Source organism: Mus musculus, chromosome 12 (assembly GCF_000001635.26).
Source record: "Mus musculus strain C57BL/6J chromosome 12, GRCm38.p6 C57BL/6J".
Classification (NCBI taxonomy): domain Eukaryota; kingdom Metazoa; phylum Chordata; class Mammalia; order Rodentia; family Muridae; genus Mus; species Mus musculus.
Genome location: NC_000078.6, coordinates 37,090,881 through 37,117,993, shown reverse-complemented (window position 1 = coordinate 37,117,993; position 27,113 = coordinate 37,090,881). Strand labels below are relative to the sequence as shown.

Sequence of the window (27,113 nt, the reverse complement as noted above, 5' to 3'; positions counted from 1 at the left end):
AAGTTCAATGTGCTTGAACATATCATTATATCTTTTTTTTTAAATTCTCTATTCAAATTTTTCTTCTATGCCCATTACCACTTTCCCCTCACTTCATGTGATCTTTTGCTTTGAAACTATGTCCACTTGGTAGTATTTCTATGTGCAGAAGTCTAGGACATCTACTGGAGCATGAGTAGCTTCGCAGGGGCTACTCTTTAAAGAAAATTGACGTTCCCTACCCCCTTTCCTCAGAAGCTATCAGTTCTAGCCGATGGGCAGCAAGACTAAGGCCAGAGGATGTGAAGATTGGTGATGGGCTGTTACCTGACCTATTGAAATCCCAGCCTTTAGAGAACACCTCTGCCCTGAGGCTGTGCTGGGCCTGAAATGAAAGCTCCCCAGATTTGTCTTTGTCACCTGATTATGGCCGACCTTGGTGATTCTTCTTTTCCTCTTGCTTCCCTACTTCCCCCATCACATACCACTCATCACCAAATTATCGATAGCTTCACTATTAGTTGCCCTAGGAGTGTGCCATCTCTTTCCTTGTCTGATAGGATGAGTAAGAACTAAGACAAGCCCCTTATGATGTATGCTGGCTAAGTCTTCAAACACAGGAAACAAACGGGGCTATCGCGTCTTTATATCTCGCCATACATGTATGTGTTCAAGACTAATTTTGATAAAGCTTCACTTCCTAAAACCAAACTGTCCTAGAAGAAAAAGTGTGTATATGTATATATGTACATTAAACTTTGGATGTAGATGTTCACAAAGTGGTAATTCTGGAAATGTGGGCAGCAGCAGGCTCCAGACGTGCATGCCTGAACTCTGGCTTTCCTGCCATTTCATTCTGTCTCCAAGTTTACATCTACATTCTGTCGCGTTTAATACATTCAGACTCGTTTATATTTTCAATGAGGAAAAAAAAAACCCTCTTGTGTAAACACAGCTTATGGTTGGGGAGATTTTAATTGTTGAAGGCAGTAAACATACTGAGAGCTTGTTTTACTTTTGTAAAATATTAAATAGGGAGAGATACCACTTGATTTCAATATACTCTGTCAGAAAGCAGTTTCCAAGAGTTCTTACAATCTGAGGCTCACTTGCCAACTTACTGATGTTTTACCAGAATCACAGCAAAGTTTATTCCTTTAGTGCCTAGAGTACTGGATGGAACAAATTAAATTTTCCTGAGAATTATTTCTTACCTTGTAAAATCAATGTTTTGTGGAATATTCTTTGCATTCATTTGATAAGAGAGCCCATCCATTGCACTTGTTTAAACTTATTATGAATACATCTGTTTAGCTTGCTGGTAGTTTCCAGGTAGCTAAGAATTATCACACCATCATGGCCTGTGCAGTTTTGACTGCCTAAGAAGCCAGTCTACAGACACTGCATACATTTTATCCCTGCATTTGAAAGTAACTACAACAGTGTAGCAGTAAGTGTATTTTGGGTGTCATTTTTGGCAGAGCTTTAAGGCTATGTTTTCAAAGGGTAAAATTTAGGCTTGTAAAACTCAACTGGCCCCTGCCAGCTTAAGCTGGGCTGTCCTGTTTGTCTCTCTCCTCCAAACCATGAGTGATTCATCTGAATTATTTTCTAGTCTTTGGTCATGTAAGACCGTTCTGATTTCTTTCCTCCTTGGAGTATTATGGAAATTTTTTGAAGTGTATAGAGAATAATGATCTAGAGAAACAGAAAAATAAAAGACCACAAACACCGCAGGACACTTGGCAGTTCTGAGTTTTGTGCATATCATTGATTACCAGAGTCTCCAAACAGCTATGCCATCAGCAAGCTTACTGTTTTATTTTATAGTAGAAACATTTAAGATAGTACAGCCTTTAATGCAGAAACTCTCATTCAGATGTACTCTTATCAAGAAACTTCATTTTGAATTTTGTCTTGGTATTAATATGCATACTTATCTATAAGATTCAGTATAAATGCATTACTCTAACATTTTGCTTTAACTGGGGCTACTACATTTTACCTAATTCAAGAACCTGCCCTCACTTTCTTAACAACTGAGCTTTCTACAAAAATACAATCAAACTAAGAAAATCTATGAAAAGTAAACACTATCAATCTCAATACCACACAAAAATTAAATATCCTATACTCATAATTTTAATCAGTGCAGCCTACATGACTTTTATAGCAAACTTGTAGCATTTAAAGCTATAAAAGCAAATGTTATGGCATTCAAAAGTATTTGAAACCAATTGATATCATGAAAAATGTAAAAGCAACTTTTTAATTTAAAGCTTTAACCAGTAAATAGTTTTGTAGAACTATGAGTCTTATAAATGTGCAATATTTCTCAACTAAAGTAAAAATTCCAAAGACTTAAATATTGTCACCATCATTTACAAATATCTTAGAATATTTAAAAACTGAAGCAAATGCTAAATTTTAAGTGACCAAACAGTAATATGTATGTTGAAAATAATGTGTTAACCACATACTGTGTCTAAACTAGAGAAAGCAAAGCAATTATTATTTAGAGATCTTTCACAAATCCTTTGTCAAAATGTATAATAAAAATATAAATTTTGCCTGGTCATTTTTGCTCACACACAGGCACAAGAAAACAATACATCTATAAAATATAGAACTCATGCAAAAAATGGCAATGTAGAGCTCACAATTTATAGACAGTAATGTACAAATTTAGAAATGTATTTAAATGGAAAATATAAGTATATAGTGCATGGAAATTTATAAATAATAGAATACTCTTAATTATAAATTTAAATTTTTGAATGTCCAAAGAAAATTAATAATTAACCCATATGATAAAATATAAATGTATATGCTCACCACATAATTTCTGTTAATTTAATTATACATTTGTCCAAGTGATTGACATTAAAATAATCTCACGTGTAAAGGTGATTCCTGAGTTTGGATGTGTGGATGAATAGAACCGTTACGGGTGGCTTTTACAAGACTTACATACTTTAGCTGTGGAGATGGTTCACTGAGTAAAGATGCTGGTAGTGTGAGCCTAATCTCACATGAAGGCAGAAGGAGAAAACAGACGTAACAAAGTTGTCCTCTGATTCTCACATGCTCATTGTGCCACCTGGGTTCCCTCTACCATAATGTGACGTACAGTTATACTAATAGTGAAGCAGAAACAGTTTTTAGAGGTTTACATACTGTGCGGGACATTTTCTTACCTGGCAAACAAATGCCTTGTGCTTTCAGCCTAATAGTAAAACAGGAGGCACTTTTCAAGAAGACACCAGATTTAGAGTTATGCTGTCTTCAAACAGGTAATACCCAGGGTACACACTAAAGCCTGGGTCTTTGGAGTCCATTCTGCTTCATAGAGTAAAATTTTCCATAACTGTGGCCTCACTGATGACTGTGACTTAGGAATGATGTGTTTTGCTCAGAACTATATGCTGTGACACCCTTACTTGAGAGCTTGAGATCAACGTAGTTACTCAAAGCAGCATCCTTAAAAACAGCATGGCAATGCAGGACAAACCTCAGCGCTCTCTACTGTCTTAATGTACTTTAAACATGATCAGATCTGTGCTAACCACAAAACTATGTCAATGGCTGAAATATTCTTAAAAATGTGACAGAACATGAATAGGTTAAATATGAAATAAGTTACTTATTTATCTTTCAAACTTGACACACATTGTGGTCTGTGTCTCTCCTTTCTCTTTCTTTCTTTCTTTCTTTCTTTCTTTCTTTCTTTCTTTCTTTCTTTCTTTCTTTCTGTCTTTCTTTCTTCCTTTCTTTTTCTTAAAAAAGTTCAAATCATTAGAATCAGTCCATAATACTATGTACCCAAGGTAAGGCAATTTAACTGATCAACTAAAAACTGATCCTATTGGCTTTATGATTAGAATCATTGAGGAATGAGGCTATTGCTAATACTCTCATCTCACAGGATAATTTTCTTCAAAAACATTTATTATTATAAAGGGTAATGTGAAAAATTAGAGAGTGTGAAGGATGTCAAAATTGTGAACTATAAACAATTTGATTGATACATAAATTACAAATATTAGACCAGATAATATTAAGACTTTCTTACACATAATTTCTTTCAAATACATCAATATTCTACTCCTTCTTTAATTTGTCATGGATAGTTAAAACTTTTACAGCAATGCTCTGATTATAAATTCTAAATTTCTATATTTGAATTTAGAGAAAAATGTTGCCTAAATCTAATTATAAGTTAAATTTAGATTATAGTTATATTTATGTGTAATTTTATGTGTAATATAATTTTAATTGAAAAAATCTAAACTTACACCTCTTCAGTTATTCATTCATAAACTGGCATCTTTCAGATGAAAGAGTACGACAGAAAAAAATGATCCCTTCATATGTAATTTTCATTTGAAATTTTTTGTTGCAATGATTAGTTAGGTCTTACCATGCATATAAATTACATTCTCCAGCACTATGATGGAGGAGCTGCTTTTCTAAGCATACATGGAAAATATAAATGATGGCATTTTTATTTTACTTTAGTTTTCTGTTTTGGACTTTGCTTACAGAATACCCACATAACGGTTTTCACTAATAATTACTATAAAATATGAATGTTTACATAAGTGATGTCAGGGTTCAGTATAGGTAAATTTGCTGCCATTTCTCTCATTGGTTGTTCTTCTCTTGAAAAGGAACAATAACCACAAAAATAGATCTGCAGGGAAATACAAGCAATTTCTGATTGCTCACTTTTAAGTTTAAAGACCTTGATTTAAAAGGAATTCTGGATCTTAATGTTGAGAGTGCTTAAATGAGGCCACTCATGTAGGTCAGTGATACCTACATTTGTTTTTTTTTTTTTTAAAGTCAGATCACCATCTAAAAATGGTCTCATTGAAAATGAATACTCTAGAAAGCTTCACAGTGACATTTTGTATGCCACAGTTTAAAAATATTTAAGTTTTTCTCAATTCTCCTCGATAACTGAGAACCTAAAGATTGCATTTTATGCTAAAGAAAATACCAAAGTTATAATCCAGCAACACAGATAAATTGCAAAGTTGTTTATTTTCAGAAAAGATGATGATTGGAATACTGAGGAATACAAACTGACATTATTCTGAGATTAGCTTGTAGTACGGTTTAGATGCAACACTTTTCATTCCGTATAGGCATACAGAGACTGACCCAGTTTGAAACTAAATATTTTGTGTTATAATAGCTATAAATATTTGTAACTTTACAAAAATATAATGTGACTCAATCCCCCAAAATCCACATCCCCAAATTATTCATTGCATTTTTGGAATGAGCATAGTTATAACTTTATCCGTTAAAACAAAAATGTGTGCTTATTTTCATTAATCTAAGATGTCTACAGAATATGTATACCATAACGGTGTATATTCACTACATAAAAGCTGGTTAGATTAAGTGAGCACATCTATTTTAACAAAACTGAACAATTCATGCTCACTAATATATTACTTTGTGTAATTGAAGCCAAGAAGTTGACAGTATTTATAGACGTTTTTCAGAATCACCTGGCTCGTACTGATTGTTTTAAGCACAGTTGTAACTTTAAGAGTCCCTTTGAAGGAGTGGCAGATGTTGGCTTTACTAACATTGCTGGAAAGGCTAGCTGGCTCAAAGTTATAAAATTGTTTAGCACATACTATGAAAATGTCGTAAGTTTCTCTTAAAATTGGCTATTTTTAATTGTTAATTAACTATAATGGAAGTCTAAAGTCTATAAACATTTGCTTCTATACTAGTAAGCTTTCTGTATTTGTTTAAGTCTGCTTTCATGTAGGTTTTCAGAATAGAAACACTGGACGGTATTTTATATTGAAATTGTTGCATTATTACTATGGATTAAAATGTAAGGTTTATACGTGGTTTGGTTCTTTAACACCATTTCCTGGTACTTATTATAAATTAACTCATTTATCACATATGCACTGGTAGTAGACTTGGTTCCAACATTGCCATAGATTAAAGTACTGTCTATACTATACATATACAGCCAACTATACATATACAGCGATTATAAAATGCCTAAATAAATAAATTGTTGCTACCATGCATGATTTCGTTTTCATTTTATATAGTCCTAAGTCTCAGATTGTTCAATATAACTTATTAAACATTAATTAATTATGAAGGGATACAATAGGCAAACTGTGCCAAGTAAGAATTGATAACAGAACAGAATTATAAATATTTTCTGTTAATTTGCTGTCTGGTAAGTCAAAATATTTTCACAATACTTTGAAATGATTTGACCTTAAATTGAATGTTCGTTGTATAAATTAAAATAGGAGAAAGAATGGCTTGGAGTTAAGCATACCTGTGATCGAACCGTTATTAACTCAGAGCCTGACATTGATTTTATTTTCAATAGTGTACCAAGAAAATTGATGCTTGACTTTGATATTCTATCAATGGGTACATTCGTTCTAAGTCAAGCCCAGTAACATTAGCCTTCCTAAAGATTGTATTTCCCGTCCTTGTAATACGGAGTTGGCACAAATGTTTATTCTCGTTGCTTGTTTTGGTGTTTAAATGAGTTTCACAACACAAAAACAAGCCTCTCTTTGCTATGTGCTTATTTGCCCCTGATAAAAGTGATGGAAACCAGTGTTAGTCAATATTAAAACCATTTTTGTTAAAATAAACTAAGGAAGTCAGTTTTTAGTCTCACTCTCCCTGTTTCCCCAACCAAAAATAACTTGTGCCTGAAAAAAAAAAAAAATTCCTTCGTGTGCGCAAATAATCTTTAGGGCATTGGTTCAGCTAAGAAGCAGCGCAGTTTCCCCCTTGCGGAAAGAAAACACGGAATCCGAGCTTCTGGTCCTCCCTGAAGTAGATAGCAACCTGCCAAAGCAATCCATGCATTTCTGCTCATAAATGCCCAATCTGGGGAAACCCAGTGCGTTCTGATGCCTTCTTAGGAACCTTTTTGGTATCTTAGGATTTCACATACAGTTAGAGATAACCAGTAAACAGAATAACAGCGATGACCGAGTTCTTAGACATAACTAATCATGATGAAGCATCATTAATCGTTCACCCAGGACCTGAAAAATTACAGGTTCAATAGTGAGGCTGGGAAGCAAGGAGTCACCCCACACCGAGGTCAAGAAAAATTTCTATCATCTTTCAACACATTACAAAATACACAGCCCTTACTGCCCTACACTGCAGAACACCTTGCCTAAAATGTTTAAAATGCTATTATTTTTCAATTCTTCAAACTATTGCCTAGAATTATATGTTCTCTCGAGACACTAGCACAGAAAACGTAATATATGTAAACATTTTACTAGTTAAGTGACGTCTTTCTAAATCTGTATCCAGGTTGCCTTGTAACTACATAGAAGATTCAATAAAGAAAAAAAGAAGGAAAGAAAGAAAGGAAAGAAGGAAGGAAGGAAGGAAGGAAGGAGAGAGAGAGAGAGAGAGAGAGAGAGAGAGAGAGAGAGAGAGAGAGAGAGAGAACATTTACAATGAGGAATGTATTTAAGGGCTTTGTTGTGTTTCCTGGAAATTTTTAGTTTCTCTGTGCTGTCAGGATGCACTGGCTATTGGACTTCCAGGCCCCTGAATTCTTCTGGGAGGCTCCCCTTTTGTAGGACTGCTCAAGTTACCCACACCTTCCCTGCATCTTCTTCCAGCACTGTCAGGACTGTTATCTGTCCACTTTCTCCACTGCATCTCAAAGCACTACTCAATTGATGAAGGCTTTTATTTTCCACAGTCGAAGTTCAAACATTTTGTTTTGGTTGGTTGGTTGATTTGGACTTTTTGCTTGTTTCCCGTCCCCGTCCCCCCCCCCCCCCCAAACCAGGTTAGCACCATATGAGTGTAATTACTATAAGAATACTCTTTATTCAAAGTTTTCAGAGGTATTCCTTAAACACTTCTAGATTACTAGATAATTACTTTTTCGCCAAATAAATAGAATGTTTGGGGAGGGGTTGTTTGTTTTTTAAATATCATTTTAAGAAAGGTGCTATTTAAGGAACTCTGAAAGCAAAAATATTAAAAAAAAAGTTTTAGGTTTCTGTTCTTTTTCTTTCTTTAATTTTTCCTTATCTTTTTCTTTCCTTTTCCGTTTTCTTCCTTTTTTCTTTTCCTCCTCTTCTTTTCTTTTCTTTTCTTTTCTTTTCTTTCCTTTTCTTTTTCTCGTATTTGGTCAAATCCAGTTAAAGTTCAAGGCATTGCGCAATAATTTGGAAACCCAGTTAAGGATAGGAAAAGTCGAGTTGTTCAGAGTTGGGAATTGGAAGGGAAAAGTCAAGGAAACCCGCATGCACGCACACACGCACGCAGGCATGCATGCCCAGCGGATGCAGCATCCCAATGGGCACACCCCTCCCAACCCGTGGAGGGACCCGCCACGCTCCCTTAACCGATTTTGCATAGTGTCACTTGCTCTTTCTTCACCACTTCTGGAAAACTGATTTGCGATCTTGGAGGGCTTTGAACGGCTGGATGTAGATATATTAACTTCAGTGAAACACGTGCTCCTGAATTACAGGACGGACGCTCCATGGATGAACTCGCCCACCAGAGCGAGGAAAGGCTAGCAGCTTCACAGTTTGTCTTTCTATGAGAAACATCCCACACCTCCCCGCATCTTCCTAGCCCAGAGCGCACTCTCCCCAGGGTTGCTTTGCCCGCACTCACCTGAGCTGTCGCTTTTCCTTTTGCTGCCACTTCTCTTCTCTACGTCTGCGGGTGACAGCGCTTGACGGCCATAATCCCCTGGTGCGCACGCGGCCCCGGTAGGGGTGCTGGAGCCCAGGCTAGATGAGTTGGAACACAGGACCGGAGGGCTGCTTCCCAGCTCCGGGGGCCCTCCCGAATCAGGCTGCAGGCACAGGCTGTGCCGGGCCGCGCTTGGTGGAGAGGACATCTGCGGGAGGTGCCAGTTGCTTTGCAGAGCCTGGTGCTGCTGCTGCTGGTGGTGGTGATGGTGATGGTGGTGGTGGTGGTGGTGCCCCCTGTGATGCTGGCTGGCAAACATGCCCTCCTCGTTGGGGTATCCCGCGATTATGCAAGACGAGGAAGATGTGGAGAGTTCGGGGTAGGACATGTGGTCAGATCTTCCATGGAGGGCCAGAGAAGACTGGGAGAAGGGGTGCAAGCCTTGCGCTGTGGCGTGGGGGCTGCGCAGGCAGCCAAAGAGGGGGTGTTCCATGGCATGCAAGTTTCGGCTTCCAAGCAGAAGACTTCACGGACGGTCCGAATGTCCACCAAGCGCTGTCACTTTTCACTGGAAATCCTAAGACTTTCCCCCACTCACTCCAAAAGTAAAAGCCGCGCGCGTTTGCATTTGAGCAGAGCCGGCTAATCCCAGTCCTGAGCCTTAGCGGCCAGTCTCCTGCACGTATAAACACTAGGACCTGGAGGAGCTTCCTTCGCAGCTGCTCAGATGTCAAGTGTGGGAGAGGTGGAAGCCAAAAGAAGGTGGTCCCAGAGAACTGCTTTCAGGGGGAAATGGCTCTGAGAGGTTATAAATAGAGTGTAATGTGAGCTGGGGGCTGGCTTAGGAGCCCAGCGCTGACCACATGCAAACTCCCTCCAAAACTCCCGCTCAGTCAGCGCCACCGTGCTCTCTCATTTCCAGTTCCCATTGCTGGCAGGACAGGAGCCGCTGCCCAACGCCCGCCCGTCGGGCCCTGGGAGCTTCCACCACAGCTAGTGGTGCTCCCAGAGCCTCAGTCGCTCCGGGCCACCGCAATCTGTCCCATAGGTTCCCATGGCCAGACGCAGAGGCACTCAGCTTCCCTAAGCCAGCACACAGTGTCTCTGAGTAGCTCACTGCTCTTGGAACCTAGATCTCTCAGCCTTGGTGGGGGTTGGGGTCACCTGCAGGAGCTCCCTGACTACTCCCTGACTTTGCAGACCACAGAGAACTTTCAAGAGAACTTTCAAGAGAAGAAGAGCCTAGTCTGTCGAGCTTTTCAAACTCAGAGGCCACTCACGGTTCCAGCGTAAACACATTAGGTTTATTCTCTTTTAGGTATCTGAGAATAGATTGTTAGAAAACCTAGAGCCAGGGCGGAGGTTGTAGAGCTGTGCACCAAGGCTAGCACAGTGCTACTCTGAGTGCAGAAAGGACAGATATACAATGGGGTGTGCGCGACACAGAGGTGGATGTAGGCTCTGGCGCCTTGGCGACACACAAGTGTTGCTCCAAGTGGTGTCCCCCTTCCTTCTTTTTCTGACCCTCTTCCCACCCCTACTTCTCTTTACCAGTCCAGTTCGCGAAATTTTCTCACCATTTGCTCACCGAGGAAATTGGGAGGGGGGGGGTCAAGAATAACCCGAAAAAATGTCAAATGAGCAAGTCTAACTTGCTCCCAGCTTCACCCTTCCTAGCTAGCTTAACCCTGCAGGAGCCAATTCACAGCCCGCTCCCATCCTTTGAGAAATGAAATCTCTCTTTAGCTCACAGAGCTAATGCTCCTTGCATACATTCCATTCCTCACCACCTTTCTGTTTTAAGCAGATAGCAAACTTAACATTCCCTCAGCGTGGACCCTGCTATCATGGTTCATTTCCCCCAGGTTTACAGCCTGTGCTCCTGGAAATGAACTAACTGCACACCTTGCCACCAGTGAATTTGTGAGAGCAGGGGCTGGGGTTGACACAGCAATTAGCTTGGGCGGCCACAGAATCTACTGGAAGTCCTGTCCTTAACCCACAACAAGCTTGGGAGAGTGGGCTGCAGGAAAGCCTGTTCCTATCTAGGAAGTGTCTGCCAAGGGGATGTCTGCAGTAGCCTAGGGTGTTCAGGACTTGGAGTGTGCCACTATGGTTAACTGCCATATGTTTATTGTCTGGGTGACCAGAAGATGATGGCCAAGTCTTTGAAATTGCTAATGGGATTAATGAGTACAGCAACCTGAACTAGACATCTGGTTTAAATTAGGAAAAGGTATTGATGAATTTTGGAGGAATGTCCCCAAGGCAGAACCCTTCTCTCTGCCGCTCCTTCTGCCATCTTCAGTCTGTTACCCTTTATTTTAAGAGGTTCTCCAGAAAAGGAACTTCCAAACAAACTTTAACATCCGTGTGAAAAGTCGAATTGTTTTGCACAACTTAGAGATGGGGTGGAGTGGGGGTTGATCAGGAATTCCAAGATTTGTAAGCACTGCTTTCTTTAACGGAAATTGAGCCCTATTTTGAGGGAAATTAGTTTTGCAGACTTCGTTAGGGGAAAAAAAAAAAAAAAGAACCTAAAACTTTTGTTCACCAGCCGCTCAACGTTTCAGTCTGAGGCTGAGCTGGAACCTGCAGCAAGGCTTTGACGGTAAGGTTCTTTGCTTGTAATTTGGGAATCTTATCCTGAAAAGGGGCGCTGATCATTCTTGGGGTACGTGACTGCTAGGAGCTTTAGGTACAGGCAGGATGGCTTCCCGGACTTAAAGCTTAAGACTACTTCTTCTGCCACTACCCACAACCTTGGCTTTTTAAGAATTACAAAAGAGAGTGGGAAACATATCCCTCATATAAGATCGGAATATATTTTGATTTTTCTGCTTTTTATGGTTTCAATATGCGCTCTGATATTAAACATAGAAGTATAAAGTGCAATGATAAATTCCCTGCCTGTGCTCCCTTAGCATCTCAATGGACCCTGGGTTCTGAAAGCATTCATATTTTATTCAAACTGAAATTTGATCAATTCCTCTAATAAACATAATAAAATATTTGCATAGTGTAAGATCCCTCGACTGAAAGCATGGTAGGGAGTGTCAGATAGGACTGACAAAAACATACTTCATCTGTAGTGTTTAACAAAATCCACCCAAGTCTTTCCAGTGTGTGTTCTATAAACTACAGCTAAACTATTAGTGAACAAAGAGTTGCATGTAACTAGGATGTTGTAGGTGAGAGTAACTAGCAAGAATAAAGTTTGATCTCCATAGAGGCTGGCGTTTGGTGAGTCTGCCCAGTGGCTGGGCTGGTTTTCCTCCCTCGTTCACTACATCACACAGATGTTAACAGTATGTCCAGAAATTCCTCTACAACCTGCCTCAGTCAGTTTTCCTCTGGAAATATGAGGCCAGTAATCTGGGAAAGAAGAGGAAAAACAAGTTAGAAAAGGACAGAACAGCTTCCAAAGTCATGCAATTGCAGGACACTTTCAGGAAAGGTCTTTTAACTTGAAGGCACAGAACATTAAGTATTCCCAAGGCCAATGAAATTCAGATTTCTAATATAAAGTATAATACAAGCAAAATGTCATGGAAAAGGAAAAGGGTGCTAAAAAGCAAAAGAAGTCAAGACTCGCTGCTTTCAAAATTAAGCATGGCTATCAAAGTTTCATAATGTTTAAATACTATTAACTATTGCACAACTTTCAAAAACTTCATGTTCTTAGAGCATTTGTAATGATAGATAATTTTTAGTTTTACTTAGGATGTTTTGTTTTTCAAGTGTTAGTGTAGCAACAACAGAAAAAAAAATACACAATGCTTTCATCAGTAGCTGATTTAATATTTGCATTTTAATTAATCCAATGATTAATATGACTTTTCAGTAACAAGATGAATTGTAGAAATTCGGACAACCAAAGTATCTATGTCATTTGAGCTATAATGTTTAGTCTTCATAAACATATATTTCAAAATTCTTGAAAAAATGTTATGTCAACATAAAAATCAAATATAAAGTATAAAATCAAGGCATGTATCACAGAGTATAGGAAATGTTTAGCTCTTGTGGAGTTACTTAACCATAACTATTTAAACAATCATTAGAAGCTTCAATGCTAAGTATGTCTATGGCTCCGTTTGACCAAATGGCATAAAAGCCAACCAGAAAGCCATATTTTATTTAAAAAGATAGAATCTTTTAATTAAAACGAGATTGAACTTATTTCATTTTATTTAGATTCATGGTGACTTAAAAGTTGTTTGAGGGATGACGAGAATTAACATTAAATCCCAGATGTTTTTCTTCTTGTTGTGCATGGTACATATACTAGCTGAGGCTTAAATGATTAATTGAACATAAGGATTGCCTCAGACACTTACTTCTCATAGAAAAGCCATGGCTGCTGCATCCCCTCAAAGAGCACAATTATGTCCTCCAGCTTATTTCTTTGAAATTAAGGTTTTAAAAAACATAATATTCTAAGCAGTTAGTGGCAGCTTAAATGATTTATTACATAATCCATTTCAATTAAATGAGGAATTATCTTTCTCTGGTATTAGGAATTACAAAATTTAAGGCACAAATGTACTATATCTGTGCTTTATCTAGACATTTAAAAATTTTAGAGTTTTTCTGTTTTTCTAACTGACGTTTTATAATAATAACAATTATTGTAAATTATTACTAAATTATGATTAAAAAACTATAGCTCTGCCTAAGGCCATGAGACATATATACACATATATGCGTAAAATATATGTATATAATTATGGTGTATTTAAAATATGCATACATATTCGAGGCATATATTTGAAATATATTTCCATATATATATATATATATATATACACACACACAAATATATATATGTATATTTGAAAAAGTAGTATTTTGAAAGAGAGCTTGATTAATAAAGTTAAACGTAAAAGATTTTGTTATAAATTCAAATCACATTTTATTAGTCTCGGCCATGATTCCAATCACTTTCCACCCTTAAATATTTCATGAAATTTACAGGACTTTGTGCCTTAATTTCTGGAGAGCTTTAAACTTGGGAAGATCTCAAAAGCATCTTAGATTTCACAAAGCTTCAAATTGGAATGTCTTTTGTATATATGTTTTAAAACCAGGTTTGCCTAACAGTAAAGTTATAATAAGGAAAATAAAACTAATTATATTTGTATACATTTTCATCTCTATTCATCCTCTATGCTATTTTGTTAAAAATAGAGACATTTTAAAAATGTTATGGTTAAAAGACGCTTTATTTCCATATCTAAATGTAGATATGTAGAGCCATTAGTGTAAGACAGTTATAGAGAAAAGCACTATACACTATGCCATGTGTATTTATCATTAAACCAATAACTATTTTATTCTTCTGAACAATTTAAGAGAACTGAACATTTTATTCCTCCTATGTAATAAAGGCAAGGCTGTATACTTTTAAATGTACTGAATTAAGAATGAGTTCATAAATCTCAGAAAACAAGAATTCTATTGAAATGTAAGACTGGAATTCCAGGTAAAACAGTCTTCTCTCTGAGATTTCCAGCTTTAAGAGTCTGGCATGACTAATGCAATGTTGGCATCACTATAGGTTATTCTTCTGTGTTTTTGTTTTTGTACTTCATCAATTTGTAGACTATTCTTAAGTTACTCTCCCACTTAGAGCTTGGTTTATGAATCAAATCACTAAAATCTGTGCTTTAACCATATTAATATAGTTCTACTCAGATATTTAATCCTCACTCTAAATTTATACTGAGAGGCTCAATACCTCACATAAACTGGTTTTCATAGATGCCATTATTTTTATTTATAGGCATAAAACAAAAGGTTGTACATTCATGTTCTAAATGAAATGGGAAGTAAGGGCCAAGTACACAATTTCTTTTATAACAATTTCTAAAACTTTAATATTAATTCTTTGTATGGTCTTAAAGTTTTAAAATTACTTTAATAGAAGATATAAAATATTTTGTTTGAGTCAATTTCCAAATCAAAATTATCTCAAACAAGAACAAAAATGATAAAATAACTACTGCTCACGTGTGGGTGTGTTCAGTAGAGAACAACAACAGAGGAGAAGTGTACAGAGCATCTCACAAGCTAACAAGTGAAATGAACTTAATATATGGAGAATAGTTTTATATTTACATAAATATGAAGTTGTGTTATGTGTGATAGTTATGAAATCCCTAAGTATATGTCTTCTTTAAAATAAGATTAAAATTAATTAGAAAGTTTTATATTTCATCATCATCAATCATCATCATCATATATATATATGTGTGTGTGTCTACACACACACACACACACACACACATACGTGCACACTTGAGAGACATAATAATGATAAAATACTCCTCTTTTGAGAATGTCTGAATGATTACATGAATGTGTTGATAAAGCTGGAGAAAGACATGAGCATTGCTTAGTCAGGCACAAGCCCTGGGATGGCCACAGTTTTGAGTCACCACCCTCCATCATCAACTCATCATCATCAACTATTTATGTTCAAAATCGAGTTTACTTTTTAGAGGATGTTTTTTGCTTTGTTAGGATAATAGTATGTGAAGAAGAATAAGCAGAATTTCAACAGCCATCATGGTTGGAATAAGTAATCTGCAGCTTAGATCACTTCCAGATTCCATGTTGACCTCACCAGGCACAGGGCCTCAATAAGGTACCTAGAAAAAGGGATTTCTGTGGAAAAAAACAAAAACAAAAACTAAATACAAGAGTTAGAAACTATAATCAAAATCAAGATTCGTGTGTGCTACATAATAGTGCATGTATATTAAATAAAAATTCCTGAGCACTTAGACTACAGAAGACACCAATGGTGTCCACTATACAGGTTCTTGTCCAATAATCTTCAAGTAAGCCAATCATACCAAAATTATAGGACTCCATGTTTATTGAGCTTTGTAATTTTTAATTTTCAGTAACGCAAATCACTAAAGACTAAAAACATGACTGTAACTGAATAAATCAATACATCCTACTAATTCATAATAATAAAATATTTATCACTCATAATTTAAAACATTTACCACTCAGTAATAGTGGCCTTCGTGAGTTTGGGTAATCTAACAGTCCTCTCCTGATTTACAACATACATAGTGATCTGTACCACTTTTTGCAGATAAATTATTAAAGATGACCAACTGTAATGACTTCAGTAAAGCTACTGTTTCCTGTCTATAGTATAAAAAACAATTCAATGTCAAATTAAACAACCACAAGTATAATTCAATACTACAGCCCCTATTGACCCCAAACCTGTAAGGCTTGCTCTTTTCGGCTCCTGGGATGCTCTAACTCTACAAGCTTTGTTCTGAGTCAGCTCTTGCATTCTACCTGAAGCAATTCCTGATGTAATTTGATCTGAGTCAAAAGCTGAGTTCTTTTGGAAATTAGGATCATACCCAGTCAAGTATTTTTTCCCCTTTTGCTGATATATAATTTCCCTTCACTTATTTATTTATACACTTTTCTTCCAGATTACAGTATCCTCTCTCCTCTTCTCCCAATCCCATCTTAATACTCTCCCTCCCTCTATTCTACTCTTTCATTCTCATCTTTGAAGGGAAGACTCCCACAGTTACCAACCTGCCCTTGTCCATCACTTCAAAACTAGACTAGGCCATCCTTTCCCACTGAGGCCAGATAGGGCAGACAATATAAGGAAAACAGATCTAAAGAGAGGCAACTGAACCAGAGTCAGCCACTCTTCCAATTGTTAGGGGTCCTCATGGAGATCATGTTGCACAGCTGCTGCATATGTGTAGGGGGCCTGCATCCAGCCCATACATGTTCTTTGGTTTGTCATTCAATCTCCAGGAACCCTGATGGCTTATCACCCCAGGTTAGTTGACTCTGCATGTCTTGTGGTGCTTTTGACCCCTCCAATTGCCTCAATCCTTCTTCCCACTCTTCGACGAGATATTCTGAGTTTTGCTGTGGGTCTCTGCCTCTGTTTTCATCATTTCTGTTTCCATGAAGCTTTCAACACGAATATTATCATAAAGGAAACTAACGACGTTGTAAATGTGCAGAGTATGATGTGCAATGTAAGTTCAGCTGTAGGAGTTTCCAGATAAAAATTTTGGGGTTGCTCATGTATACTATCATATCAACTTCAAGTAGTGAAACTAGACATAAATAAATCAAAGGATCCCATTAAAAATGAGGTACAGATCTAAACAGAGAATTTACAACAAAGGCATCTCCAGTGGCTGAGGAGAACTTAATGAAATGCTCAACATCCTTGGTTACTGTGGAAATGCTTATCGAAACAACTCTGAGATTCATCTTACAGAAGTCAGAAGGGTAAGATCAAAAACTCAAATGACAGCTCATGCTGGTGAGAATGTGGATCATGAAGAATGTTCTTCCATTGCTGGTGGGAGTGCAAAATTGTACAACCACTTTGGCAATCATTTTGGTGGATTTCTCAGAAAATTGGGAATAATTCTACCTTAAGTCCCAACTATTACCACTTTAGGCATATACTCAAAAGATGTTTCACCATACCATAGCTCAGCTATGATAATAGCAGCTTTATTAGTAATAAACAGAAACTGGAAACAACCTAGTTGTCTATCAGTTGAAGAATAGAAAATGAAATTGTGGTATATTTACACAGTGGAATATTACACAGGTATGAAAATCTATGACATAATGACAATGTCAGGCAAATGGATGGAACTAGAAAAAAATCACCCTGAGTGAAGTAACCTAGACCTAGAAAGAGAAATATGGCATAAACCCACTTATATTAGCCATAAAGTACAGTATAGTCATGCTAAAATCCACAGATCCAAAGATGCTAAGTATCAAGGATGTTATAAGGGAGGAATGCTTGAAACTCACTGAGAAGTGGAAATCAGGTTGATATTGAGGGTGTGTAGAGGAAAGGGACTAGGTAGCAGAAGGGGTAGGAATGGAAACTGGAGGTATGAAGTGGGGGAAGGACAGAGGGAGAGAGTACTGGGAGAGACAACTGGAATGAGCATGGGCAACTTTGGAATGAGCTAGAAATCTAGAACAATGGATACACCCAGGAATCTATGCAGGTGACCTAATTTAGACTCCTAGCAATGGAGGATATGGAACCAGAAAAGGCCATCTTTTGTAATCAGGTAAGATTTCCAATGGAGGGATTAGGACACCAAACCAGCAATAAATACTTTGACCCCCAAATAGCCCTGCTTATAAAATGTGCACAGGTAAAGATGTAGCTAAAATTGAGGGCGTGACCTACCAATGACTGACCCAGCTTGAGACCCATGCCATGAGAGGGAGCCTACCACTCACACCAGTAATGTTAGTCTGATATACACACAGACAGGAGCCTAGCACAATGAGAATCAGAGAGCCTACACCCAAGCAATTGATGGAAACAGATGCAGAGACCCATGGCCACATATTAGGTTGGACTCAGGGAGTCTCATGGAAGCATAGAAGAAAGGTTTGATAGTGCCACAGTGGTTAAGGATACCACAAGAAAATCTACAGAATCAATTAGCCTGGGCCCCTAGAAGCTCACAGAGACTGAACTGCCAATCAGAGAGTATGCATGAGACAGACCTAGGCCCTCTGCATACATGTAACAGTTGTGGAGTTTGGTCTTCTAGTAGAACTCCTAATGGTGGGAATAGGTGCTATCTCTGACACTGCTGCCTGTCTTTGGATTCTTTTCCCCTAAGAGACCTATCTTGTATACCCTCAATAGAAGATGGTGCACCTAGTGTTACTGAACGTTGATATGTCAAGCAGGGTTGATATCTATGAAAGACCTCTCTTTCTGAGGAGAAAGGGAGTGAGGGAAAGAAAGGAGAGAAAGTGGAGGTGGGTGGGGAAGGTAAGAGTGAGGGGAATAGAGAAGAGGAAGGAGAGCAAGCTGTGACTGGAAAGTAAATAAATTAATTAATAAAAATAAAGTTAAATGCATCCCAAACTCCAAAGGTTTCATGTGCAATTAATAACAACTTACACCGATGTCACTGTAAAATACATTGAATGATACCATTAATTTAAACTAATGAAAATATATCATTGACTTCCTTTTTACTTTCTTTGTGCAGCGACTGCTGCGTTTCACATGGTCTGTGTAGCTGAGCTCATATTTTCCTCAGGGCTGAGCTAGAGAATGAGAGCGTTCACTCACTTTTTACCTCACTTATTCTTTTCTTTGCAAATAGGTACCAAATTACATATAGATCTGTCAAAATGATGTAAGACCTGAAATTGCTCTGTAAGTTGATCCTCTTTGACCCCATGATTTGGAGCTTCACAGTATGGCACCACACCTGGAAACCTGCCGTGCAAGATCTCAAACAGGCACAGGAAATTCCTGGAACAGCAATGCATCCTAGTTGAAGACATCCAGTTATCCCTCAGTGCAACAGAAGCATCACTGTTAATTAACTGTTGATATGCTTGAAAGAGTTTGTTTGGCAGTGATCTTGTGGAGAAAGCCGAACCAGGTGTATTTTTAGAATGCTGTAGACAATGCTGTCATAGTCAGTTAACTTCTACATCTCATGGCCTTAACAAATGCTTTCATTTTTATTCTTTCAAATCTTGTGCAAGATGGTAGATAGCTATTGATATTGTGGCTTGTGGGTTAGTCATCTCAGCAAGACTCTCCAAGATGCTGCAGGAAGGAGGGAAATAGATAGGTGAAGGGTCACATACCTGGACTTAGACATTTTAATCTAAAGGGGATAAGTATCATTTCTGTTTACCAGACTACTACCAAAAATTTGTGCACACCTACAAATAGCCTGGAAAATATTCGGGAGTTTATGGAACCTAGTAAACCACGAATGAGTTTTCTAGTTCTTTTACAATAGGACAATAGCAAAAATAAAAATATAAAACTTAAGAATTTTGGAAGAGTGATAAAGACTAAATTCACTAATATTCATATAGGAACATATCATGTGTCCCCAAAAATATGAAATTATAAGAAAGAAACTATAAGCCATTGTTTTCCTATAGTAAGTTGGTATGGTAGTTTTGACATGCTTGGCCCATGGGAAGTGCTACTGCTACTATTAGGAGATGTGACCTTGTTGGAGGAAGTGTGTCACTGTGTGTGGGCTTAGATGACTCCTAATGCTCAAGCTCTGCCCAGTGTAGAAGAATCTGTCTCTCTGCTGGCTGCAGTTGGATCAAGATGCAGAAATCTCAGATCCTTCTATAGCACCATGTCTGCCTGGATACTGCCATGTTTCCTGTCATAATGATAGTGGACTAAACCTCTGAACCTGTAAGCTAGCCCCAATGAAATGTTGTCCCTTATAAAAGTTGTCTTGGTCATGGTGTCTCTTCACAGCCATGGAAACCCTGACTAAAACAGACGGGACTGGGGTATTGCTATGATGGGCCTGACTGTATTTTTTGTTTGGAGAAATGTGGATTTCAGAAGTTTGTATTTGGAAAACAGTAGAATGCTTTAAGTGGGGCTTAATAAAAGATCCTAATAAGAGTATGGAAATCCTTGATCCTGCAGGTGATTTGAACTATGGAACACATGCGCTAGAGGTTTTAGAAGAGAGGACTTTTAGTATGTTATCTGAAGATTCTTAGGATGTTTTGGTAAGGAATATGGTTGCTTTTACCCTTGTCTGAAGAGTCTGTCTCAGCCTATGGTGAATACATTCAGATTAATTGCACTGGCAAAGGAAGTCTCACAGAAGCCCAGCATATCCTGGGTCTTGTGGTTTGCACTCCCAAAGAATGTTCTGATCAAGTGTAGTAAGCTCATAAGGCAAAGATACAAAATATTTGGGTCAAAGAGAAAAGAGACACTAGGAAACAGAATGGAGCTTAATCCTATGTTCAAGAAGATAAACTGATCAGGGCAAGATTCCACCCAGGTAATCTTATTGTTCATACCTGTGATGTTCGAGGTATGAAATATGCCTTTTGATTTTGGTTTTATAGGGGATTACACTTAAGTGATTGGATGACTCTCAGAAGAGATTTTGAACATTGAACTTTTAACACTATTAAGACTGTTGTGAATTATGGGACTTTTGAAGTTGGACTAAATGTATTTTGCATTATGCTATGGCTAGGTATGGCCCTCCTAGATTTATGTGTTTGAACTAGGCTATTAGGGTCAGGGAGTGGAATGTGGTGGTTTGAATATGCTTAGCCCATGGGAAATGCTACTATCAGGAGGCGTGATGTCACTATGTAGGCGAGCTTTGAGCACTCAGAGTGCTCAAGCTCTGCCCAATGCAGAAAAATCAGTCTCTCTCTTGTCGACCATTGGATCAAGATGCAGAACTCTCAGCTCCATAGACAGCACCATGTCTGCCCGAATGCTGCCATTCTTTAGCCATGATGATTGGACTGAACCTCTAAAACTATAGCTCAGCCCCAATGTAATGTTGTCTCTTATAAGAGTTGCCTTGGTCATGGTTATCTCTTCACAACAATGGAAACCCTAGCTAACAGACAGTTAAACAAATCATTAAACTTTTGGGTATTTTTGATTTTGCATTTTGATGGATCTAAACTTCTGTTTTAAAGTAATGAACACTATATTAAAAACAAACAAACAAACAAATAAACGAAAACCCAGTAGTTTATTAGAATAATATCTGGGGAACAAACTCTGCCCTGGATCTAGTACCATCTGAAAACCCTAAGTACAAGCAATTAGGTGAAAAAGCAATGAAATAAAGCACCTTTGAAATTAATAACATCACAGAGGTTAATTTAATTGAATTGCTTCCTAAGTCTAGAATGGATTCATAGTGATTTATGTAAAATGTGATCAAATGACACATTTATAAAAATAATATGGCATGCCTTAAAAGGCTGTAGGGTCCAAATACTAATTATTGGCAATTCTTTTCTTCACAGACTCTTCTTATGGGACTTAATTCTGTAAAGTATAAGTGAGAAGCAGGCCTGTCATAATGGATATACTTCTCCCTCAATGCTCTGCATGGCTCCTACAAAGAAACAAATGGATCTCAGACTGCAAATCAAAAACTACTCATCTCTCTGACACATGCAAGCAAGCCAGTGAGATCCTGCCTCAAATGACATGTCTTTGGCTTTGTTGTTGTTGTTGTTGTTAGGTTAACTACTTTGATAGGTGCAAATTTTGGACAACTTTTGAGCAACACTATTTTCTCTTATCTTGACATATTCAATCATACATTTTCTAACATTTTCCTTTTTATATTTAGGTTGATTTTAAAAAAAAAAAACTATTAAATTAAATTTACTTTTAGTGAGTGAATATTTAATCCACTACCCTTGCATTGCTAAGAAAAAAGAAAGAAGAAGAGATGAAATAATGGTCTCATTCAAGTATGCTCAAGAAAATGTTACTTAATTAAATTTAAAAAGAAGAGTCCTTAAACTTAGAAACAAATCCTAGAAAGGGGGAGTCCCTAATACTATAAGGAAAAAGTTTACATAACACTATATTATCAAAGAAGAAACAGGTGTGAAGACTCTTTGTGTATACAAAGAGCCTATTAGCCAGTAAAATATAAAGCTAGTTGTGTCTCAGTTTCAGTAAAAAAAAACAAAGTTAAGGTTGATTGTATATTCAACTAAAATAGCAACAAACATTCAAATGGAGGTTGTGTTCCTGATAACAAGAATGTAGAACAAATACTTTAGTTTATATTGTATTTATTAAAAAAAATAAATGGTTTAAACCTACAATTTATAAATGTTTAATTTAATAATTAAAGGTGTATTAATGTAGTCAGAAAAATGAACAGGTATTTAAAATTTACATATTTATATATCTATACTTATATTAAATCATATAAAGTAAACACAGATTAGATAAATTATATTGCATGTCATCTTAGAAACTAGTACTATTACTAAGAATTATGTTCCAATATAATAAATGATACCATAAATAGCTGTTGTAGGGGCTAAAGAAGTGTTAATACATAATATGCTTAAGGAGATGGATACAATCCTCAGGATCACAAAACATTAAAAAAGAGAGAGAGAGAGAGAGAAGTCATGAGTTAGTGCTAAGAAAAAACAGATTCTAGGCATATTAGGAAGATGTACTAAACACATAATGCAAGTATTTGTGTACACACAAACACACACACACACAAACACACACACTCACACACACACATACTCAAACACATATTATACTTCATATATAACATTTACTCAAAGTAAAAAGCATTCTGAGTTTGTTACTCCCATCCCTGGCATGTGGCATCACAGGATATTTGTATATCATGTCCTAAAGTCTTCCACAATAAGCTTTAGATATTTTTGTAATGAATACATAGATTTTATTATCAGGGAAATGCTAATCTTACCTCCAATGATACCTCTGGAGTAGGAAAACAGTCTTAGTTTGAGTAGATAAACATATCTCCCCTTAAAGAACTCTGCCATATTTATACATTATCATGTAGGTTTTATGAACTAGCAGTTAGTTTAAGTGTAGTTAAAAACAAATACTTATCAATCCAAATAGTACCAGTTACTCTGAACAATATTCTTAGGCTATCTCTAGTTTTGAATCAACCTGCACCAACAATCAAATCTCTCAAATGTGAAAGATTCAATTGTCCGGCTGTGCAGTCAGGTGAAGCATATGGAGTCTATTACAGCCAAGACCTAGAGGTTGCACGTGCTGCTTCGTGGTGTCTGGAGTATAAACCAAGGTGTTGTCTTGGACAAATTTAGTCCTTCATGTTTTGAATTATGGTAAATTTGAAACCACTTCTTCTCCCATATGTGAAAATAGAGATTGGGTAAGCAACCTCCCCCCTCCATTTTGTAAAGGTAGGGCTTAATCTTTAGTGGGGGGGTCAAAGCAGTAGAAGGTGTTGTTGTACTAAGTTATGACAAGGAGAAATTCAGTCTCGTATGACACCCTCCATTGTCTATGAGGTAGGAGCTGCAGTGTGGTTAAAGTACAGATGTAAAGAGTTCAAAACTCAGATTATTTCATAAAATCTCAGACAAAACTCAGTGCTACATTTTTTTTTATCAAATTACTGATACGTGAGCAATGCATTAGACTAAAATAACAATGCAAAAATAAGAACATTCAACTTGCTGAAGTATAACAGAAGAAACATTCTCTTAAAAAGTTGAAAAACTTGTTGGCATATGCAATAGTGTCTGGATTTGGTGGCTGATTATGGGATGGATCCCCAGATGCGGTAGTCTCTGGATGGTCCATCCTTTCCTCTTAGCTCCAAACTTTGTCTTTGTAACTCCTTCCATGGGTATTTTATTCCCTATTCTAAGGAGGAATGAAGTATCCACACGTTGGTCTTCCTTCTTCTTGATTTTCTTGTGTTTTGCAAATTGTATCTTGGGTATTCTAAGTTTCTGAGCTAATACCCACTTATCAGTGAGTGCATATCAAGTGACTTCTTTTGTGATTGGGTTACCTCACTCGGGATGATATCCTCCAGATACATCCATTTGCCCAAGAATTTCATAAATTCATTCCTTTTAATAGCTAAGTAGTACTCCATTGTGTAAATGTACCACATTTTTTTATCCATTCCTCTGTTGAGGGACATCTGCGTTCTTCCCAGCTTCTGTCTATTATAAATAGTGCTGCTATGAACATAGTGGAGCATGTATCCTTATTATCAGTTGGACCTTCTTCTGGGTATATGTCCAGGAGAGGTATTGTGGATCTTCCAGTAGTACTATGTCAAATTTTCTGGGGAACTGCCAGACTGACTTCCAGAGTGGTTGTACAAGCTTGCAATCCCACCAGCAATGGAGGAGTGTTCCTCTTTCTCTATATCCTCACCAGCATCTGCTGTCACCTAAATTTTTTTTATCTTAGCCATTCTGATTGGTGTGAGATGGAATCTCAAGTTTGTTTTGATTTGCGTTTCCCTGATGGTTAAGGATGTTGAACATTTTTTCAGGTGCTTCTCATATCTTCAGTACTTCTCAGTTGAGAATTCTTTGTTTAGCTCTGTACCCCATTTTTAATGGGGTTATTTGAATTTCTGGAGTCCAGCTTCTTGAGCTCTTTGCATATATTGGATATGAGTCCCCTATCAGATTTCGGATTGGTAAAAATCCTTTCCCAACCTGTTGGTGGCCTTTTTTTCTTGGAATCTGATGTAGCTTTCTCTTGTGAGGCTATGCCAGTGCCCGGCAAACACATAAGTGGATGCTCACAGTGATCTATTGGATGGATCACAGGGCCCCCAATGGTGAAGCTAGAGAAAGCACCCAAGGAGCTGAAGGGGTCTGCAACCCTATAGGTGGAACAACAATATGAACTAACCAGTACCCCCAGAGCTCGTGTCTCTAGCTGCATATGTAGCAGAAGATAGCCTAGTTAGCCATCATTGGGAAGAGAAGTCCCTAGGTCTTGCAAACTTTATATGCCCCAGTACAGGGGAACGCCAGGGCCAAGAAGTGGGAGTGGGTGGGTAGGGGAGGATATAGAGAACTTTTGGGCTAACATTTGAAATGTAAATAAAGAAAATATCTAATAAAAAAGAAAAAATAAATAAAAATAAAAAGTTGAAAATGTAATAAAATACGATTTAGCATTGATGTAGCAAAGAACCTTTTCCCTTCTTTTAAGTAATCATTCTATTTGTTTACATCTCAAATGATATCCCACTTCCATGTTACCCCTCTACAAACCCCCATCCCACATCTGCCCTCTGCCCCCTCCTCTATGAAAGTGTTCCTCCCCCCACTCACTCACCCTTTCTCACCCCACTGCTGCAGCATCTCCCTATGCTGGGGCATCAATCCTCCACAGGACCAAGGGCCTCCCCTCCCAATGATGTAAGAAAAGACCATCTTCTGCTGTATATGTATACATGGACCTCTCTCTTCACCTCTTTTCTTTGCTCCTTTCTTTCTTTCTTTCTTTCTTTCTTTCTTTCTTTCTTTCTTTCTTTCTTTCTTTCTTTCACTATGTGTCTCTCTTTGCTTCTTTCTCTCTCTATCTCTGTGTATCTATCTCCTCCTCTCTTTCTCTCCTTTGCATCTCTCTCCTATCCTGTCTTCTTTCTCTCTATCTACTTTTATTGATATTTTTGACCTTGACATTCCCCTGACACAATGAGAACCTAAGCTGTGGCATAAGTGTACAGAGATGTACAAATGAAAGCAAATCTTGTATACATGTATGTACTTGTAAATGCTATAGAAAACATTGGAACCAGTGTAAGCTTGGACTTAGTGGAAGGTTCTTAAGTGGCATAGACATGTGTTTGGAGAGGATTGTGAGATATCAAGTTCACAGCACTTGCTATTTAAAAATACGAACTTATACTCTCCTATGATCTATGTTTACTTCCAAAGGATTAAAGTATGCAGATTCTCATATTTGCCAACATGTGGTCATACAAAGTCGTGTCTAAACCAAGTGAAAAATGATTATTATTGCTCATAACTTTTCCCATAAGATATCATAAATCTTTTTAAACAATATATTTTACATAAAAATTACCAACACATTTTAGCTCTATATGCTATCTTTAACTATTAGAAATTATCTCTGTTAAAAATGGATAATCATCAATTAGTACGTATAAAATAAACCCTGTTAAATTTTTGAATAGATGTGGAAAAATATTCCCAGTAAAATAATATTTTAAAATTGTAGTCAGATTCATTTTCTGAGAAAAAAAGGTGGTTTATTAGGCAGGAAAGAGATTTATGCAGGAAGGAGGTAAATAACAATAGGAGGGGGTAGGGAGTAAAAGAAGGAGGAATGTAGGGAGAAGGGACAAGGAGGATGAAAGGAAGAAAGGAAGCAGACAGTCAGAGAGATGACTAACAGAACTGTAACTAAAATCACTTCAGAGGCCTTTAGAATATCTTTTAAAGAGATAGTTGTTTAGAACTCTAGTAATTAAATTTTTATTATTGTTTATTTAATGCATTAATTGTTAAGTGATCATGTTTTAAAAGTAAGAAGTAATTGTGTTCAGTCACACTGTACTTGACATCTAAGAGAATTTGTTGTATTGAATAGACTTAGGAACGTTAAAATATTTTTTTTTCTAGAGGGAAAGGTGATGACCATTAAATAAAACGCATTGTATTGAAAAAGTTGTCTGCATGCTGAAATATAACTTTTTGTGTAAAAGTGCCTGTAGAAGTGAGGATAAAAAGCTTAGTTGTCATGTCATGCTTGCAACTATGCTTGTGGATGAGCTTTGTATAAAAAGCAATGGTGTGAAACATTCCTTCATCATTAGGTGGACTTCTAGGAGGGAGAAAGTTTCAAAAATGTAAAGAAAAGGAGAGAAAACACAGTGAAGCTTGTCAGACGAATGATGCTAGAAAAATGACAGCCAGATAAACATCAGTTTTCACACTCAGTACAGAGAGATCCTAGAAATGGCAACAACTGTTTTCCATTAATATAGCAATATTTGCAGATACTATAGTTGAGCGAAGGCATATGGAATTATATAATAGACAAGTAGCAAGAGACACAGACACAG

At 37.2% G+C, this 27,113-nt stretch overlaps 1 protein-coding gene and 1 long non-coding RNA gene across 3 annotated transcripts in view; one reads left to right on the top strand and one right to left on the bottom strand.

Annotated features, from left to right (window-relative positions):
* Positions 1-9,454, bottom strand: part of Meox2 (mesenchyme homeobox 2) — a 70,995-nt gene extending 61,541 nt beyond the window's left edge. Inside the window, exon 1 of the mRNA NM_008584.4 lies at positions 8,650-9,454. Within this exon, the coding sequence (NP_032610.1) occupies positions 8,650-9,163 (514 nt within the window). The 5' untranslated portion in view covers positions 9,164-9,454. The remainder of the gene's footprint in view (positions 1-8,649) is intronic.
* A 1,787-nt stretch (positions 9,455-11,241) lies between these two features.
* Positions 11,242-22,338, top strand: Gm29007 (predicted gene 29007). 2 transcript variants are annotated; one of them, NR_166883.1, is made up of 3 exons: positions 11,242-11,281; positions 20,159-20,244; positions 21,523-22,338. It is a non-coding gene; the product is annotated as a predicted gene 29007 (long non-coding RNA). The 2 variants fall into 2 exon arrangements; NR_166884.1 differs by lacking the exon at positions 20,159-20,244.
* The last annotated feature ends 4,775 nt before the right edge of the window (positions 22,339-27,113 follow it).